Genomic DNA, 20,772 nt, shown 5'->3' on the forward strand with positions numbered 1-20,772 from the left:
AAATACGCAGGCTGAGGGTATATCTCTGTCGGCAAAGCCGACTAATACTTTTTTACTTGTTTTAACATAATTTCATGATCAGTCAGATCAAATGCTTTAGTCATATCATAAAATACACCAGCAACACCACTATATCCGTCATCAAGACCTTTACATACACAACATTTATTGAGAGTTAGCGGCAAGAAATGATCACTACCAGCACATTTATTTACTTTTTGGGTCTAAGTTTCAGTAATTTCTCCTTTTTCAGAATTAATCCCTGAAGGTCTTTATTTACCCAGCAAAATTAATTGGAAGTAGTGCAATGTAGGCCAGTTCTTTCACGGCATGCTTTGATGCAGTTTTAACGGAGTCGTGAAAAAGGCACTCCATTCCCCACATTTTATGCGCATTCGGATATGATCAAACGAATGACATCCATTTATCACACTTTAATAGAGTCGTGAAAAATGCACTACAATTCCTTACATTTTAACCGCAACCGGATGCAATCCAACGATTGACATCCATTTATCACATTTTAATAGCATCCGGATGCAGTTCAAACGTAGTCGGCACTCCGTTCGTTACATTTTATTAGCAGTCGCTAGAGGTCCCTACAAGTAAATAAGTCAGTTGGAATGTACAAACAAACCGACATCAACTTTTCCAAAAACAGAAAAGCGTGTTAACATTTCCTAAAATTTGTTGTAAAATAAAATAATTTGCGAACATATTTGCGGTCATTTATGAGAAGAACATTTTTTAATGGAGTGCTGTTCGAGAACCTGTCGAAATCTTAACTGATGGGAACACAATATAAAAATGTCTTTAACATACGAAGCAAGAACAGAACAGCTTGGATTACATGTAGAGCGGAGGAAACAAAGACTGTTGCGATATGCACAAACATACATATGTACACTTCCGAATGCCGCCCTTAAAACAGCAACAGGGTGCCTCCTCGTGACTCCATTGTACCATCTACACGAGGATGCAAATATTCTTCCCGACACAATCACATGCTTCCGTTGCAGTACCTGCTCAGGTGTTACCGAGAGAGCCATTCCAATCACTATATGGTGAAGCAATTTCATAATTTGTGTTAATTTATTAAAATTCTTATTTTTCTTATTTTCACAAACAATAACTTATTTTTATTTATTCTGGAATATTTTGCAATGGCTTGCATTTTTATTGCATCTTTGAACTGAATAAAAAGACACATTCCGAAGAGTGCCTTTAAATTCAAATCCAAAGCACTGCATTAAAACGCGTGCTTTGGATGCAAATTGGACTGCATCATATTCTACCTTAAAGGGTTAGATAACATGCAATGCCAAAGGGTTAGTTAAAATGCAGTGCTAATTGAGTGCACTTTCAGTAGTCACGCTGAAAATGCATAATTTGATGCACTTCCAAATCACTTTTACATATGATTTAACTGCATCCTTTGGGACGAACTTTTTGCTGGGTATATTTTATGATAACTCAAATTTTAATTGTGAAAAACTACATTATGCGTACGTTTGCGGACCATAGTTACTTTTGATGTTTTATGCGCTTAAATCTCGAATATCACATTCAAACATAATACGCTACGCACAGTTGCACCAATCTGAAATAATCACATTTTTCTCAACTGAAATTTTGTCTGAAGGAAATTTGAATAAATTATTTAAAGCAATTAAAAAAACAAGTTGTCATATTTTTGGCAACTTTTGCCAACACTAAGTCCCAATTTACATTAGGCGAGTTTACTTGCGGCAATTGTCAGTTTGTCGGTGAGAGAGGGTGTTGAGAGGCAAAGGGTTACCATATACCTCACCTCTCTTTCCATCAAACTGACAATTGCCGCAAGTAAACTCGCCTAATGTAAATTGGAACTTACAGCCTGTTTCTGTATGTCGAAAGAAGAGTGTTCGCGAATGAAATACGCCCAAACTTTAGTTTTCGAAATAATTTTACCTTTGCTTTTGCCTCAAAACAAAAAAACAAATTTGAAAAACACACAGGAGCTTGGACGTGTTTCATTCGTACACATTTCTCTTTCGACATACAGAAACAGGCTGTAAATGTTGGTCTGTGTTATAACCGGGGCTCTTATTTATTTTTTTTATTTAAATGTTTATTATAATAACAAATTATAATTAAAAAACACTAGCAACAAAGGCTATCGGCTTAGGACTCTTATTTATCAAACTAAAAAAAAACTTTTGACATATATTTGCGTTATTCAGAAAAAATCACGTTATCTTTCCGAAGTAAACATGGTATAATATTAGTAAAGCAATTTCAGCAGCGGACTCAGCATTTGGGAAATATAGAATACATTTGAATTATGTTATATTATCTTTACACAACTGTAATAGTTACGAGTACCATTTTTGGTGGGTCTCATTACAATCGTAATCGTTTGTAACTGAGTGAATAAATGTTTGGTACGAGTTCTACAGTACCTACGTGTGTATTTGCCATAATTGGCAAGAACTTCGCTAAAAAACATACAAAAAAGAACGGAATGTGCAGTGACCCTCATTTCACAAGATTTTGTATTGAATTTCAGTCGAATTTGTTTCTTATTAAGCAGTCATAGATTTTTGGTCGTAATTCAGTTGTTCATCCCCATCTTCTAACATGTTGAACATATCGCTCATTTACTCAAAGAGTGACACATCTCAAAAAAGGGATACGCAAGGCGATTTTCGAGTAATCGATTCCTCGATTTTTTGATTTGAAGAATCTAAAAATAGAAGTCGACTTTTGACATCATAGAAAATCGAAAGATCGATTTTCTATTATGATTTTTAGATTTTTGCAGTGGAAACCGAACGATCAATTCTGTTTTGGCTTTTTGATGTACTACGAAAATGAAATATACAGATTACATTGATAAGAGCAAGTTAACAATATTATATTATATGTTATACTGATGAACAAAGTTAACCTAATGCTTGGTTTACATTTACGAAATCCACTCGATTTCAACTGTCAATTCCTTTGCATATACGTCATATGAAAACGCATCGGAAATCAATTGGATTTCATTGTCGTTTAAGCAATGGAATTGACAGTTGAAATCGGAGGATTTCGTAAACCAAGCATAATGGTACTATGAACACACCATTTCTTTTTAAAGTAAGCCAATCAAAGGTTCATTGTTTTTCACAGTAATTGGATAATTTTAACTAATTTCTTTTTATGTGAATACGAGAAACCTAATTAAATTACACTCAAATATCTGCAAAAATCGAATTGACATTGATGGTGTCGGATTTATGCAACAAAGGACTTTGATCAATCGAATCAAAAGATCGATTTTTGAGTTGTAAGTAAAAATCAAAAGATCGAAAGATCGATTTTTAAGTTTTAACCAAGAATCAAAAGATCGAAAAGTCGACTTTTGCTTGGTAATACGTATCCCAAACACGGTATAGTCCACATACAAAAAGTTCCACCCAGTTTCGGTATTTTGTAATTTTTAAGCATATATGTTCTCGGTTTGGTACATATATCCAAAAAAAAATTGACAACATTCGCTCTTGATAGACACTTTATGTTTTATTTTCCGCAGTGAATTGTCTTTGTTTTCGCTATTGCAAGATTTTGAGTATTTCGATGATCTTAGCTTATTTTTAAGAAAATCGGCTATAATATGGAATTTGGGATTTCTTTCGGTTTGCAGAACCTCAATGCAATTCCTATATAATTCCATTCACCAATATATCGAAATAAATGGTGATCTAACTGACGAAATTCCTATATCAAAAGGTGTCCGGCAGGGATGCATACTATCGCCGCTCCTCTTTAATATATACTCCCAAAAGATTTTTCAAGAGTCAATTGAAGGAGAAAGAATTGGAATAAGAGTTCAGGGTAAAATTATAAATAACGTACGTTATGCTGATGATACCACAATATTTGTTAGCAGTATATCTGGGCTACAGCAACTCCTAGACAAGCTCACGTACGTAAGCGAAATATATGGCCTCAAAATAAATATAAAGAAGACAAAATATATGGTTGTATGTCGAAAAGATGTCAGTTGTGAAACGTTATTAAAGATTAAAAACGATAACATCGAACGTGTAAAATCTTTTACATACCTTGGCGTTTTAATCAACGACCAATGGAACATATCAAATGAAATTAAGCGTCGAGTGGAGATGGCCAAAAACGCATTTTTTAAATACAAAAAAACACTCACAAACCACGAAATAAGTCTTAAAACGAAAGCAAGATTTGCAAAATGCTACATTTGGTCTATACTTCTATATGCAGTAGAAACCTGGACCCTAAAAAGTGCAGATGAGAAAAAAATTGAAGCATTTGAGATTTGGGTATATCGAAGAATACTGAAGATACCCTATACATCGCATATTACAAATCAAGAAGTTCTAAGACGAATGAACCTCGACAGACAACTTCTAAGCACCGTTAAATCAAGAAAAACCGCATACCTGGGACATCTGATGAGGAATCACAAATACAAACTTCTACAAGCCATTATAAAATGTAACATAGAAGGGCACAGAGCAAGAGGCAGAAGAGAGACATACTGGCTAAGAAACATTCAAGAATGGACAGGATACAGGGATGAAACAAACTTATTACATGCTGCTAAGAATCGAGAGATGTCAATAATTTCATAATATAAAACATTAAATTGTAACACATATAATATTGTATGATCGCTTATATCCGAATAACGGATCTGCAAATAAAGAAGAAGAAGAATATATCGAATAGAGTTACAAATGAGTTTAATATCGTGGAGGTTATGAAAAGATCGGTCCGAACATAACGTTGTTTTGTTCTTTAAAGTTCACATCCAGTTATCGCAATCTAACTTCATTCCCATATTTCAAAAAGTTTTTAGTAGAACAAATCTTTAATATTTAACCTTTATTTCCATCTTATAAACCTTTGAATGGTATTTGGTATACAGTACTCTGTCGTGATATTTTATTATCTCAGTATTTTTTCTGAAACTAAACTACTTTTATAATCTTTCTCTACTTCTGGTATAATGTTTCAGAAGAAGCGATATTAATTTCTTAATTATAAGAGTTGTTGGACTCGGTGACATTAATAACCTTGCTGGACACAGTTTTTGCTATTTATTGGAAGAACAATTCAAACTTGTTTATACTCTCAACCATAATATGGAGGGTATATTAAGTTTGTTTATCTGTTTGTAACATTCCGTTTGTGAATTAAACATTTGCGACCCTATAAAGTGTATATTCTTGATCACGGTTAAAATTCAGAGTCGATCTGTCCGTCCGTCCATCCGACTGTGGCAATCACGCTAGCATCAACAAAAATTGAGATAAAACTATGAAATTTGGACAAAGTGCGTCTTTTTGTTTGCAGTTCAAAGTTGGGCTCTGTCGGTCCACGTTTTGGTATAGCCCCTATATAACGGTAACGGTATATATTGGTAACCATGCAAACCGCCTACATATTCCACACTATGACTAATGTCGTAGCAGTGGAAACGAGGAAGAGGAGTAAACGAGTGAACGCCTCCTCTGCTCCTGCCCTGCACAAATGCAATGAAGATTGAAAATTCTAGGACGGCCATTCCTACACGATCTTGCTGAGGCAACCGTACTAGGTCTGGGAGACCTTCAGATGTTTCTAAATTCAGGTTGGATATAATTACCAACATGCTATAACGTAATAACACCCTCTATCCGAGTGGTGTAATTTTCAAAACGGTACATTTAACATACTAATTGAGCCACCACGTAAACCAGCCATATAACCGCCATATAACCATTTTCAGGCCGAAATCGCTATAATATGGAATTTACGGTTCTACCTGACCAAGAAATTCTCACTTAAGCTGAAATTCACAAAAAGTGAAGTAATTTTTAACGTCTCCCCTTGCTCAGGTCTGGAAATAACAAGCATTCCAAAACACAAGGAAATTTGATAGGTTTGTTATTTACGGACCTGAACACGAAAGAATGATCTAAAATAATCGAATTTTGAGCTTGAAGAACCGTCCCTACAGTGTTCAGATGTTCCAGAAAATATTTTATTGTGATCTTAGGTACATTTTTGTGGTTGACTGTATCCTTAATTTTTGGGCGGTTCGGTATCGGTGGAGTAGAATCGGAGCAAAAAGTATAAAAATCGAATATTTTCAAAAGTTGTTTGCTATTTTCACCTTTAAGAACCGTTGTTCGTATCGTATGTTCCAGAAAGTTTTTATAACTTTGCTACATTATTGTGGTTGATTGTTTTCTTTAATTTTGAACGGTTTAATATTTATGGAGAAGCAACAGAGAAGAAATCGAGAAAAAACCGCATTTGTTTTGCTATTTTGGCTATTACATAGCTCGTATGTTCCAGAAAGTTGTTTATTAAGATCTAAGCTACATTTCTGTACTTAGTTGTTTCCTACAATTTTGATCGGTTTGATATCTGTAGACCAAAATCGAAGAAAAAATTTAAACGGACATTTGACCTTGAAAATGAAGTTGAATGGACTTTATGTTTGCACAATTATTATTATTTAATACGAGAGTTACAACTTTGCTTCCACAAGCGGATCCACATTCTTAGCGGTTTAGAAAATATGAGCCTGACGAAATGAACCCTTTTGACATCAAGACCTCAGGTCTTTGTCTTCTAATTTTTAGTCTTCTATCACGCTGCGGTGTCAGAAAACGGTCAATAAACCATGACTCAAAATATGACACACAGTGATATCAAATATCGATGCCTTGCTTCCCAACCTCGTATCTTAAAAAGTAAATGCAATTATTAGGGAATTGAGTACATCTATGCATATTAGCAGCAATAATATGCTAATCTTTTTTAGTTTAAGTATAAAAAGCATTTATTGAGATACGAGTTTGAGGCAGTAAACTAGATCAAATCTTTGGGGGCCCATAACAGCAAAAGTACATGTGGTAGCGATAAACGTCGAGACACCTATCTCCTCTTTTTTGGTCTTCTATCACGCTGTATTGTCAGGATATGATTATTTTGTTCGCGGTACATCAACCATACACACAGTCAGTGACGTAGATAATAAATGTTATTATTCTACATTTATCGTCCACTTACTACCGTAACGGCTGCCTGCTTTTATGGTAATTATTGCATAAGCATTGGGAACCACCGTGGTGTAGTGGAGGGCACGGCCGCCTGCACACATTTCCAAATCACCTCCTTACATAAAAAAATATCTCAACCTATTTTAGCATAACAATTTTGAAGATTTTAACTTTATACGTTCACATAATACCAAATGGTACACTTTTAGTTCCTTTTAGTACTTTTTGTAAACTTATTGTTCGAATTTCCAAAAGCCCTTTAATGCAACTATCTTGGACTCCGTCCGTGAACCAATTTTCCGATCAACATTCTTGCTCTACTCGTTCGCCTAATACGAAAGGTACATTTTTTTTGTACATTTTAGTAATTTCCTCTTACGAACACACCTACACTTCAATAGGAACCCTCATTCAAAATTTCAAGATTCTAGATTTAGACGTTTCGCCTTTACGTTCATTACCAAGAAGTCATTCAGTGGTACAAATGTTAGTATATTTAAGTTCTTTTCGTAACCCTTCTACTACGAATTTTCAAAAACCCAGCAAAATTGACCACAGACGCTCCAAGACCAAAATTTCAATATCCTAGCTTCCGCCGTTTCGCCTGGTCATTGATTGTCACTCAGACATCATTGCTCAGGTATTAAGATACAAGTTTGAGGCAGTTATGAAAATAGGAATAAATGAGATATGAGAATATATTTTATTAATATTTAGAGAATCGCGACAACATATTGAGATAATAAGTGGTTGTAATAATAAAACGCAAAAATATCAATCGTTTGATATGAAAGGTTGAGGAAGTAAGGCATCGATATGGAGTATATTTCTTACGGAATTCCACGTTCCTTTATTATGTGAAAATGATAAAATGGCATGAAAAAGTAATTCAGACCCTGGGCCCCCCTGCATACTCATGTAGGGACTCATGTAGGAGCCTGTAAAAACTGTAACCGGTACGTAACCTATAATCACTTCGAATTACTATTTATTTTATTTTTGTCCCAATTTTATGGTTTTGTTGTTATTGTACAATTCAATGTGTTATTAGGTGTGTACGATAACTTTCCCAGCAATAATTACTCAGTCAGTTCCAGCAACATCTCTCAGTGAATTTTACTCTCTCAAGAAAGAAAAATTGCAGAAAGTTATCGAACAGCATTTTGCAAAAACTTGCAAGAAAGTCAGCTGTTTCCGAAAATGTATGAAATTTGTTTTTGTTTCTTTTGATATTTTTAACCAAACGGAACAAAAACATAAATTTTAAAATTGCACTTTACTTATTTAATGCTTTAATACTATCCACAACGCTTTAGAATCTAAAAAAATGTGCAATTGTGATATTACAGTGTTTTATTTAACTTGCCTTGGTGTGTGTTTAGTTCAAATCTGGTAACTCATTTTTAACACGGTTGCAGTTGACCAATCGAACTAAAACTTTGCACACTTCTCAGATTTGGAAGACAAAACACGAATATGAAATCAAACCCAATATTGGTCCATTTTTACACTGTTTTACAGTGTTTTATCTATTTTGCATTTCAAATCTGGTAACTAATTTTTCACACAGTTGCAGTTGACCAATCGAACTTAAAATTTGCACACATTTCAGAATTGGATGACAATACATGAATATGAAATCAAAACCAATATTGGACCATTTTTACACTGTTTTTACGGTGTCTAACTTAACCCCCTTTTCAAATCTGGTAACTGATTTTTAAAGCGATTGCAGTTGACCAATCGAAGTAAAACTTTGCACACTTTTCAGATTTAGATGACAATACGTGAATATGAAACCAAAATCAATATGGGTCCATTTTTTCCTATAGCTCCCATATAAGGGTACCACCCGATTTCCGGTATTTTGCTTTTCAAATCTGGTAACTCATTTCCCACACAGTTGCAGTTGACCAACCGAACTAAAACTTTGCAAACTTTTTAGATTTGGATGACAATACATGAATATGAAATCAAAACCAATATTGGTCCATTTTTATAGTGTTGTACAGTTTTCAATTTTACATGCTTTTCAAATCGGGTAACTCATTTTTAAGACAGTTGTAATTGACCAAGCGAACTAAAACTTTGCACACTTTTCAGATATGAATGACAATACATGAATATGAAATCAAAACCAATATTGGTCCATTTCTACACTGTTTTACAGTTTTTTTTTTATCTAATTTGCTTTTCAAATCTGGTAACTCATTTTTCACACAGTTGTAGTTGACCAATCGAACTAAAATTTTGTACACTTTTCAGATTTGGATGACAATACATGAATATAAAACCAAAATCAATATGGGTCCATTTTTTCCTGTAGCTCCCATCCAGCGGTACCACTAGATTTAAGGTATTTTATCGTCATTTTAAGTCCGTATTGGCTGCTTTTTGACAACTAGGGTTTCGAATGGTACAGAAACGTACCCATTAAAAATTATAGACATAGGTCCAGGTTTTGGTATAGCCCCCATATAGCGGTACCGCCCGATTTCAAGTGTTTTATGGATTTTATCTTCATTTTTATACCGAATTGCGTGTAACTTGCCATTTGGAGATCCCAGTGGTACAGAAATTTCTCCACCAAAATTTGTGACATAGGTCCAGGTGTTGGTATAGCCCCCATATTACGGCTCCACCCGATTTCAAGTGTTTTTGTCTTAATTTTTGGGCCGAAATTGCTGTAACTTTGATTTCGAGTTCCCAACTTCTCCACCAAAAATTGTGGACATAGGTCCAGGTTTTGATATAGCCCCTATAAATGGTACCACCCAATTTCAGGTATTTTAAAGTTTGTATCTACATTTTCGGCCTAAATTGGTTATGGGGTTCCGTTGAAAATTGAAAGAGCATGTTGAGAGGGGAAAGTTCGGAGGAGGTAGTGCGGCGGTGGTTTTTCGGTGGTTCGGTGTAAGTTGTTAGGAGTTAAAGTGAATGTTGTTCGGATGTTCCGAGGAGTTTGTTTGAAAGTTCGGATGAGGTTGTCCGGAGGAGATTTTTCGGAAGTTTGGATGAGGTTGTTCGGAAGATCGGTGTAGGTTGTTCGAAGGGGTGGTGTTATGAAGGTGGATGTTAGGAACTTCCATCCCCCTCCGAACTTCCAAACAACCTTCTCCGAACTTCCCCTTCTCAACTTGCCTTTTCCACATTCAGTCTAACTTGTTCACTACTACACACATCCACACACACAAGCACACAAACGGTCAAAAAATAAATACTTCCCAGTCAGCATTTTTTGAAAATTTTAATCAAATTCGAGTCTTTTTTGATCCGACTGCACGATTAAAAAGCTAGAATATGAGCTCATTTTCTGATCATAAATGACTCCTTTGTCGGTAGGAAAACATAACCTCAGGCGACTCTTCTAAACAAATCACAAATGAGTCTTTTTCGAGTCGTATTTCAATCATTTATTGGTGTTTTGTTGATTAATTTCGGACCCTTTTTCGAGTCTTTTTAGAGTCATGTTTATAATCATTTATGAATCTTTAGGGAGTCATTTATGAGTCTTTTTGTTAAACGAAATAAATTAAAAAAATTTTCTTTTTATTCTTCTTTGTTTCTTTCCTTTGTTTTATAGTCTTTTCTGCTTTGTTATGTCTTTTAATTATCCTTTATGTTGCTTGGTGGTTAGTATACTGCTTCTTCATTTCACTTGGCAAAACCTGTTGTGTTGTGTTTGTCTGTACCTTTAATATTATACGTTACATTTATATCAAAATTTTGTAGAAAGTGTATATGAGAATTTTATTTTTTTATTTACAACCAAATAAAAATAAAACAAAGCAATCAGTTTTTAATCACCTAACTGTTCAAAATATGATCAGAGTATACATAATTATAATCACTTTTCAAACACCTGTATGACCCTTTTTTGATTAAGCATTTTTCAATCTTCCAGATGATCAAAATGTGACAATAAATAACAAAAAATTGTCACATTTTAAACACCTCAATGATTTATTTGTGATTGCTACACATTTGTTGTCGTATTTTAAATTGAACTCTTTTTAATCATTACAGGGAGTCACTTTCGAGTCCCTTTCTGATCACACAAGCGACTTAATCAATTTTTGATCACCTAAAGGACTCTAAAAAGACTCCTCAATGTGATTTTTGAAAAAACAGTCTTCTAAATGCTATCTGGGTTATTTCAAAATCAGACCCATGTACACAATTTTGGGTGTGGGTACAACTGGGAACTCGAAGACAAAATCCTCAAAACAACTTAAATCGGGTGGTACCGCTATATGGGCACCATCATTAAATATCATTTATAATCTCAAGTATATACAAATAAAATTTAAAATCTTAAAAAAAATTATTTACAAAAAAATTAAAAATAATTATAAAATTAATAAGTTTCAGTGTTCTATTTTTAAATGCACTAAAAACTAGAAAATAAGTATGTAATTAAAAAATTAAGTAACAGTCTTTTATTTATAAATGCACTTAAAAGTAGAAAATAATTTTGATGATGGAATCTCTCAAATAAAACGCTTGCCGTTCAATATTATCACAAGTTTTAATTTAAATGCAAGCGTTTTATTTGAGAGATTCCATCATCAAAATTATTTTCTACTTTTAAGTGCATTTATAAATAAAACACTGTTACTTAATTTTTTAATTACATACTTATTTTCTTGGTCAAAAATGTTAACATTTCGATTTGTTTACATTGAACAGGTGATTAAAAGTCAGCTGATCAGACTTGCAAATTTTTGCGGGACAAATTTTCCCAGCAAAAATTTGCAAGTTCTCAGTCACAAAACTCTCCAAAAATCTCTCCAAACTCGCTCTCTTTTGCTGGATAATTTTGTTATCGAACAGCATTCAGTAAAAATTTGTATTTGTGTGCAATAATATACTTCCTATTTATGGATTGTATAAATATGGGATATTAAAATATGTTTTTAAATCATTGATGAATATTGGTTATCATACACTATTTTTCCGTCAGAATCAAACACATTTCAATACTAGAAATATGATAAACTTAAGAGTACCAAGATGTAGATTAGAGAAAACCAAACAGCGTATTGAATATGTTGGTGGCTTGACTTATAATAATCTCCCTTTAAACTTGAAAATGTTACAAACGATCTCAAGTTTTAAATCTGCTTCAAAAAAGTATATTTCAGATGATATTGAGTCACTTCTGCTATAGTACTGATTAATGAATGAAATATTTTAATTATTATGTTATTTGCGATTACTTGTGTATTTGAAATTACGTACAGTGTAATGTATAATTATTTTATTTTTATTTATAAAATTCATGACTAAATAATAATTTGCCAACTAGTCCCAATTATGCCTCCCGGCGCGGGACCCTCTTTATATTGAATTAAATTGATTTGTAAATAAAAATATATATATAAAAAAAAAATGCGATGCGGACAAACTTAAAGAGACAAATTTAAAAACAGTTGTATAACAACCTGGTTTAGATTGTTCAGGAAAACACAAGTGAGGATTGATTTAACTGCCGGAGGGACAAATTGTCTCATTGTGATCTTATCTGATAGTTACTTAACCGCGTTACTAGGCGTTTACACACAGACAGTATTGGCAAGACAATAGCAAAGTTACAAACCATTTTCACCAATACATTCATACTTTTCTCTATACACATTTAAAAATTTTTAAAAGTATTTGTGAAAAAGGGTTGTATTTTTGCTATTGTCTTGCCAGTACTGGCATTTGTAAACGCAGGGTTAGAATGGAGACCACTGATGGTTATGTAACGCGTTAGAATGTAGATCACAAACTGAGCGATTTTATTGAATTTTGTTCTAGCTTAAGTACTAATCGTGAGAAGAAATAGTTGGGCGTAAATATATTAGTAATAGTTTACAGTTGCATAAAATGGTACATCGAAAGTAGTAATTAATGAGTTTTTTACAAGAGTAGTAGAATAAATTATTTACATGGTTGCATTCTGTCAGTTAACTTTAAAATTCAATGAATCAATCACAATGGGAAATTGGAATATTTACAAACTCACAATGACAAAGGTACAAAACTATGAAAATTGTTACTATCGAAATGTAGAGGGCATGAAAGTGTAATTATTGAAATATGGATTGCTTCAGTTGTTTTTTTCAGTCCATTTTCATCTATTTTAACGTCTCTATAACGAACTTCTCTATAACGAAGTGTTTTTATTGAACAAGTGGACATTTTCACACAAAATATACTCTCTATAACGAATTTTTGTACTTTATTTAATTGATATTTACAGAATAAATGAAAAACAAAACACATTCATAACGCCCTTTTCATTGAAGTGCATACTAAAGAAGATGAGCAAATTAAAATTGATTCAAAATGAGTGCCTAGATGCTCGGAAATTAGACAGCTAAAGGGAATAAACGGAACATTGTTTTAAAAAGGCTGGGTTTCTTAGTACAATTAAAGTAGCTGCTGATATTGAAGAAAATAATATTTCTATGACAAAAATAGCGTAGCAATACGTACAAATAATATTGAAGATGTTACGATACTTTAACTTTGAATTATCCCTTTTTGGGAGTCTGGAAATAATGTTCCCGATCATATTTTTTCTTCCGTTGCAACTTGTACAGACTTTGATAAAGCAAAGTGTCAAAATTAAAAACCAATGAAATTCACTTCTTATTTCGCTCATAAATGCAAATTCAATTTATGTTTATTCGTACAATTTTTTGTAATTTTTGACTGGTAGCTGGACCTATGTTTTGAAAAAAAATTAAAGGTGACTTTTTTATAAATTCCGCGAATACCGAGCAAACGCTGTAAGTCCCAAGTTTGATCGGATCGTCACTAAATTTTTGGTGTTGATTGGGATCCCTGAGGGGAAGAAGCCTATTGACTTTGGTGATGGCCGGATAATATATAGGGGTCGGAATGGGCAAAAAACTTAATTGGAGAAAAAGTCAACGTTTTTCCAAAGCGAATATCTCAGTTTCTGTAAGGGGTAAAAGGTATACCAAAAGCAATTAAAGTAGAAAATTTGGTTGGCGACTTTCCCATAACAAAGCCTGACTATGAAAGTAGAAAATTCCATATTTACAATAGTACAAAGTAGGTTGGCGTAGGTGGCCAAATAACGGATATATCGCAATATTCGGTAATGCATCCCATTTTTGCATTCTTTGTTATCACTCTATAAGTTAATGGGAGTCCCACAGAGGAAGAAGCCTATTAATTTTGGTGATGGTTGGATTATATTCAGGGTCGGAATGGCCCAAAAACGTATGTGAACAAAAATTAATAGTTTTATTCTTATGCCGTTTGTCGTATTCCAGAAAGAAAGCCCGTCAATGGATGAGAAAAATATCACCTTTATTATGATGCAAAATGGGTTGGCACAAATCCCACTTTCCAACTGAATTGTACTGACGAGTATCTCAGCTTTGGTTGGATGCGTTTCAACCATGAAGACATTCTGAGCTTTAAAATGTTCCCAATTGCGTTACCAAAATTGGTGGAACACTTGTGATGTTGAAAAAGATGCTGGGATACGGGGATACTTCTGCTTCTGTTTGACATATTCTAAGGAAAGAGGTTGAAAATGAATCTAAACCATCTGAGCTTCAAATTAATCCAAAATTTGACATTTTTGGTAAAATTTCTGAGTTATTGCAAAAGGCGCTAGACTATCACAATTTTAATATTTTGAAGTTTTAATTTTAATGACGAATAGCTCTGCTTCTATTTGGTGTATTAACGTCATTTAAAATGCTAATCAAGAAAACCAGCAAAGCTTTCAATCATCACCAAGAAGATGTCGAAAGTAGTCAAATATAAAATTAAATATTAATTATTTTGGTTCAGTTCGCCTTAACTCACCTGGTATAAAACCCATATACACAGGTGAAAAGTTTAGTATAGTATTATAGTGGTGTATATACTCGTATACTAGTAGTGGTGTATAGCCTTTGCACACTTGTTTTTTAATAAAATTGAATGTACGTTATTTTTGTCGCTAATATACAAAAGGTCATTCATTTTCACTACAGGAAATCATTTTTGAGAAAAATATCAAAAAGTCATACACACCAACAACAACCCACACTCAAAATGCAAGTTTATAGCTTCAGCGGTTTCTGCTGGCCGAAGATTTATCAGTCACTCACTTATCACAAATCTCTATTATATAATAAGATTTCACCGACCGATTTGAGGTATTTGATGCACCAAACTCCTTATATCTATCCACTGTGGATGAAATTTGGAATCAGTGACGTCGGCCCCGCCCGACTCTGATCCTTCCCTCACTGGTTTTATACTATACATTACACTATCATAAGGGGCCTCAATAATATAATAATCAGCCTAAAAATCGACGTTAAATGGCCAACATTTTTAATTAAGAACACATTGAAATTCTTTAACGATTTTTCAATTTCAATCGACAATTTTACAACTTTTATGCCGATTTTCAGTCAAAAACTGTGTGCATATCCAGCATATATTTTGCATGTTTTTGATATGACCCCATATATCGAAGAATTGACACTTATAACGCCCAGATCCAAAATTTGAGTGCATTCGGATAAGAAATAAAGAGACATGCAAAAATCCAATGTCTACAAATTATATGTATAATAAAGAATACAAGAGGCAATGTAACGACATTCAAATATTCAACAAAAATAACGTGCAAAAGATTTTAAACTTTGCAGAGTGTCTAAATTATCTATTTCCTCTTCTGATCAGTAGTACTATTCTGTAACTCATTTTTCCTTTACCGACAAAAATCGGAAAAATTAAAATACAAAATTATGAATGAAAAGTTAAAATTTAAGTTGACATCACTGCTGCTATCGGTAGAGCTTAGCGACTACTTTACTTGTACCACTAATTTACCGAAAAATTTCATTAAATATCGAAATTATTGGTCTTCTTATTTTACCGACTTTTGTTGGCAACAACAAAATTAGGTACAGAATCGCACTTCAGATACATGCTGAAAATTGTTGATCTAGAAAAGAGACTATTACTCCATATATACCTTCCCTGAAAATCATTATTTCCAGTTATTTTATGCCTAATGCTCGATATTTAAAAGCTTTTAGATTGATGTTTTTGTATTTTATTGTACTTTTAATTTTTAATAAAAAATAACAAAATATAATTACATTTACATTAGCCAATTATAGATTTATATTAACATGATTCAGGTTAAACACGGTACAGTCGAATTTCGGTTTAGACAACATTGGTAGTGTCATCAGTGTGGTAAACAGTAACGTCATGGAATTTGAAATTACCAACGTTGAAGTTGTAACCATGGACGACGGGACGATCCAAGGGATAACCCAGAGGCAGTGAGTCAACAAAGCGACTGCCAGAACCAACACCACAGCTTACAGCGGGATCATAGGTAGAGTATTGAGCTACTTCTGGTGCATGGTATGGATAGACGGCAAAGAACAATTGGAATGTTAGACCACCCTTTTTACCCAAGGGCAATAGCAAGCGACGAGGGAAACCGCATTGACCCGAGGTGAGAGGGAATTGATAGTCGGAATTTGTAGCATCGAACAATTTCTTGTAGAGTTCAAAATAGGTGGTTTGGTCGTTGGTCAAGTAGGAAAATTCTTCAGAGCTGCGCTTCAAGTGATTCACACCAGCAACCAAATCAACAACGTAGTGATCCAATTCAAAGAAGTTTTGATAGTTATCTTCTAATCTGAATAGACGGCCATTTTCGTCATACTTAGGACCAAGGAATACTTTGACGACAGCTTTCTGTGCTTTGTCGGAGGTGACATCTAAAGTGAACTCAAAAGGTTGGTGATTGACACGCTTTTGACGGGCCTTTACAACGAAACTCTGGCCATTGTGAACAGAGTTACGGCCAAATTTGAAGAGAGCATCGGTGGACTCTTCAACTGTTGGAACTTCGACATTAACAACATTGCTTACATCCGAATCGACATATTCAAAGAAGGTGGTCAACTTTTCGGGGACCTGCACGTTGTCAAGAGTAACGCCGGGGAATTCAAGATCATCATGCTTGTACTCTGGATAGTTACCAGCCAAACGCCAATAATAGCTCACAAGTTCCTTGTATAGAGAATAGAATAAAGGATCACGCAAAGAGGTTTCGTACAGAGCCAATGTACCGGGCAAGACTTCACCGAAGTTACCGTAATAACGTCCTTCATTAACAACTTCGCGGAATAGGTTATCGAGACTGCCATACTTCTTCTGGTCCAGAGTTAATTCATTACCCTGCAATGTATTACCTAGCTTCTCAACTGCAGTATGGAATTCCTCAGTGGTAGTGTCCACGAAGTCTGCAACCCGTTTTAAGTAGAATTCAAGATCTTTGACTAGTTCATAATTCTCGGTATTATAGAAGTTGTAGTCGTTGGGACGATCGGGAAAACTAACGCCTTTGTAATACGCAAGGTTGCTGCAATAACCGGGACCATAGCTCTGATACACATTAAGTTGAGGTACTTCTCCCAAATCATTGGATAAGCGTTCTAAGTAATAACGAGCCAGCAATTGTCTGTGCAAGAACAGATACACTTCACCGACACGATCCTTGCTGAATTCGTGAGTTTCGGGACCCTTAGTCCAATAGGGATACTGCACATTGTAATAGTAATAGAAAGCGTTAAGGCCAACATCCTCCGTGAAATATGTCAATGTATGGTCGTAGTTCACATTGTCGTATAGATTGCTGTAGTTGGACTTGACGACAACATTGAAAACATTGTCCAATTGTTTGACGTTGTGGAATCCGTGAAGGGCATAATGTTCAGCTTTGGTCACAGTTTCCACGTCAAAGAAATGCCATGGAAGAACCTCATAGACGGCAGGAGTAGTGACACCGTGTAAATCGTCACGCAGCACAGTTGCCAAGTTCAGAGCGTAGACAAAGAGTTGTTTATTGACATTAACACGAGCCCAGTAGACGGCGTGAGTGAAGACTTTCCAGTCCTTGGCCAAATAGAACAATCGTCCCAATCCGAGAGCATATTCAACATGAGCTGAATAAACAGGAGAGAACACTTCTTCATCGCACAAGGGTTTGTTCTGCCACAGCTCGAAAAATGACTTCAATTTATCAACCTTGTTGTAATCATCCAAGTGTTCCCAAGGCTTATAGGTGGTATAGGTCTCATCGTATTTAGTTACAAACACGTCATCCTGATAGACATGCTGGAGGACGTCCAACACAAACTTTTGCTTTTCCAAGAAATCCTTGTCGGCAAATTTTTGTTGCGTTACTGGATTGCCCAAGGCGCAGATGGCAAGGCAGATGACTGAAACTGCTGTGAACGACTTCATCTTGCGAAATCATACCTAACTACCTTAGACAAGCCCTTTTTATACCCGATAGAAATAGATTTCATATCAGATCGAATCAATTCTAGTCTGATGAAAGTGATTTTACAGCAAACAAACAAAGTTAAAACAGATTTGCAAAGCTGTCTGGGAATGCGAATTTCTGATCGTTCCTAAGACATAATTTGCTTGTAAACAAATCAATTGATCTGGGGTCATCGTCACCTTATCATATGATTGATTGCCTACTACATTTAGCTGCAATGAATGAGCAAATTTTCAAAAATTTGATAAGGTTGTCATGGGATTTTATTATTATGATCTGAATTAATTCCAAGTGGAATGCATAGGTAGTTAGCCCGTCATCTGGAATTTAAAAGAAGGAAAATTATTAAATTATTTAAGCAATCAAGCAAATTCTAATTTATGTTTCTTAATGATTTAACACGATTTCTCAATCTGCTCTATGTTAGATAAGAAGAATAACAGTTGCATATTACGAGAGCTGTTCGATAACTTTCTGGCCTAGACATTTATATTGCAAAATTTGACATTTTTAGCATAAACGTACTCTGGACAGTTTGACCTACGACAGTGACTTGAAAAAATCAGTTTGCAAAAAAAAAACAAAAATTTACTTCTAAACATTTTCGTCCGATCATTTTTGATAACTTTAGTCCTGGATAGTCACGGCAAGTGTGCATCGATCTGATTAAATCTTTGAATGTCAATAAAGCACCATCCTGGTTTAATGATTTTTATGAATTTTGTTTGGGACAAAACGTGGATTTGATGGGCCATCCGCCGTACAGCCATAACTTGTATCCAATGACTTCATTTGATTCCCTCACATCAAGAAAAAAGGTGTGGTCAACGCTTTTGATCGCCAGAATCGTTGGGTAGGCCAGAAAGATATCGAGCAGCCCTCGTACGCTTCCACCGATTCCATCTGATATACATTTGCAGGATTTACCATATTCCGCATTATACACTACGGCGACCAAAACTATTTTTATACCCTCCACCATAGGATGGGGGTATATTAAGTTTGTCACTACGTTTGTAACTACTCGAAATAATAATTGTAGACCCCACAAAGTATATATATTCTTGATCAGCGTGCAATTCTACATCGATATAGAAATGTCCGTCCGTCTGTCTGTCCGTCTGTGGAAATCACTCTAGCGTCCGAACGGATTGACGAAGGTGTATGAAATTTTGGGAAAATCTATTATTTGTACGTAGGACTTTTGGTATTGAAAGTGGGCTATGTAGGTCCACGCTTTCGTATAGCCCCATACAAAATGACGCGTGACGCGTCGTCGTTTTAAGGAATTTTTAAGATATTTGTCCCATTTTACCACCGAATTGGTTGTAATTTGGTATTTTGTGTCTCCAGAGGCCAAAAAACATTCCTACCAAATTTGATTTATATAGGTCCACGTTTTGGTATAGCCCCCATATAACGCCCCATATAAAGTACGCGTCATTTTAATATATTTTGAATGTATTAGTCCCATTTGACAACAGAATCGGTTGCAACTTTGTATTTTGTGATTCCAGAGGCTAAGAAACATTTCGACCATAAAATTTTTATATAAGTCCACGTTTTGATATAGCCCCCATAGGACGATATCTCCCGATTTTCGGTATTTTGAAGGTTTTGGCCGCAGTATCACACTGAGATGGCTGAAATTTGGTATTTAGTCTTCGTTGGGGATATAAAAAACCCCCCCCAGAAATTGGTAGGTATAGGTCCGCTCCATCATATAGCCCCCATAGAACGGTAACTTCCGATTTTCGGTATTTTGAAGGTTGTGGCCACATTAATCCACTGAAATGGCTGAAATTTGTGGTGGAGGGTATAAAAAGTTCGGCCCGACCGAACTTAACGCTTTTCCCACTTGTTTTAGATTCACTTTGGCAGTTTTGTTGAGATGTGTGTTTTACTTATTATTTGTAGATAAGTCAAGCTTAATCTCATATTTTTTGTTTTCAAATTTAAAAACAACAAATTTAAAGTGGGATGTAGTTAAAATTGATTACTTTTGGGGATGGCAGAGAGGACTAGTTTCGTCCAACGCCACTTGGACTCATCAGTTCTCTTAGTTCTTTCACGGTGCTCTTGAATCAAATTTAAATGGAAGGTGCTTACACCTGGGAAATTTTTGCGGATTCTGAAACTACAATGTTCATAGATGAGAAAAATCAAAAACTAAGAAAAAACTGTTTTATAAGGAGGCGATATAGTCAATCCAATGTCCTAATTTGAACTTCTATATCTCAATAACGGTAAAAACTACGAAGATATAATAACCAATCATGTAGGAAATTTTCCTAGCTACAAAATTTTCTTTAGTGTCATTTCAATAGGACTTGTCGGTTCGAAGCAAAATCGTGAAAACCTAAAAAACCCTTAAAAATG

At 34.7% G+C, this 20,772-nt stretch overlaps 2 protein-coding genes across 2 annotated transcripts in view; one reads left to right on the plus strand and one right to left on the minus strand.

Annotated features, from left to right (window-relative positions):
* Positions 1–20,772, plus strand: part of Dhc98D (Dynein heavy chain at 89D) — a 202,085-nt gene that overhangs the window by 107,305 nt on the left and 74,008 nt on the right. The gene's annotated exons all lie outside the window — the stretch shown is intronic.
* On the minus strand, positions 16,122–18,384 carry LOC141390204 (larval serum protein 2-like). Its single transcript, XM_073962971.1, has one exon. It carries the CDS (start codon positions 18,348–18,350, stop codon positions 16,254–16,256), a length of 2,097 nt encoding a protein of 698 aa, XP_073819072.1. The 5' UTR covers positions 18,351–18,384; the 3' UTR covers positions 16,122–16,253.

Source organism: Musca autumnalis, unplaced genomic scaffold (genome assembly GCF_047663935.1).
Source record: "Musca autumnalis isolate F117 unplaced genomic scaffold, ASM4766393v1 scaffold_1, whole genome shotgun sequence".
NCBI lineage: Eukaryota > Metazoa > Arthropoda > Insecta > Diptera > Muscidae > Musca > Musca autumnalis.

Coding starts and splice junctions, on each gene's coding strand:
- LOC141390204 (XM_073962971.1), bottom strand. CDS start 18,350: ATGAAGTCGTTCACAGCAGTTTCAGTCATCTGCCTTGCCATCTGCGCC.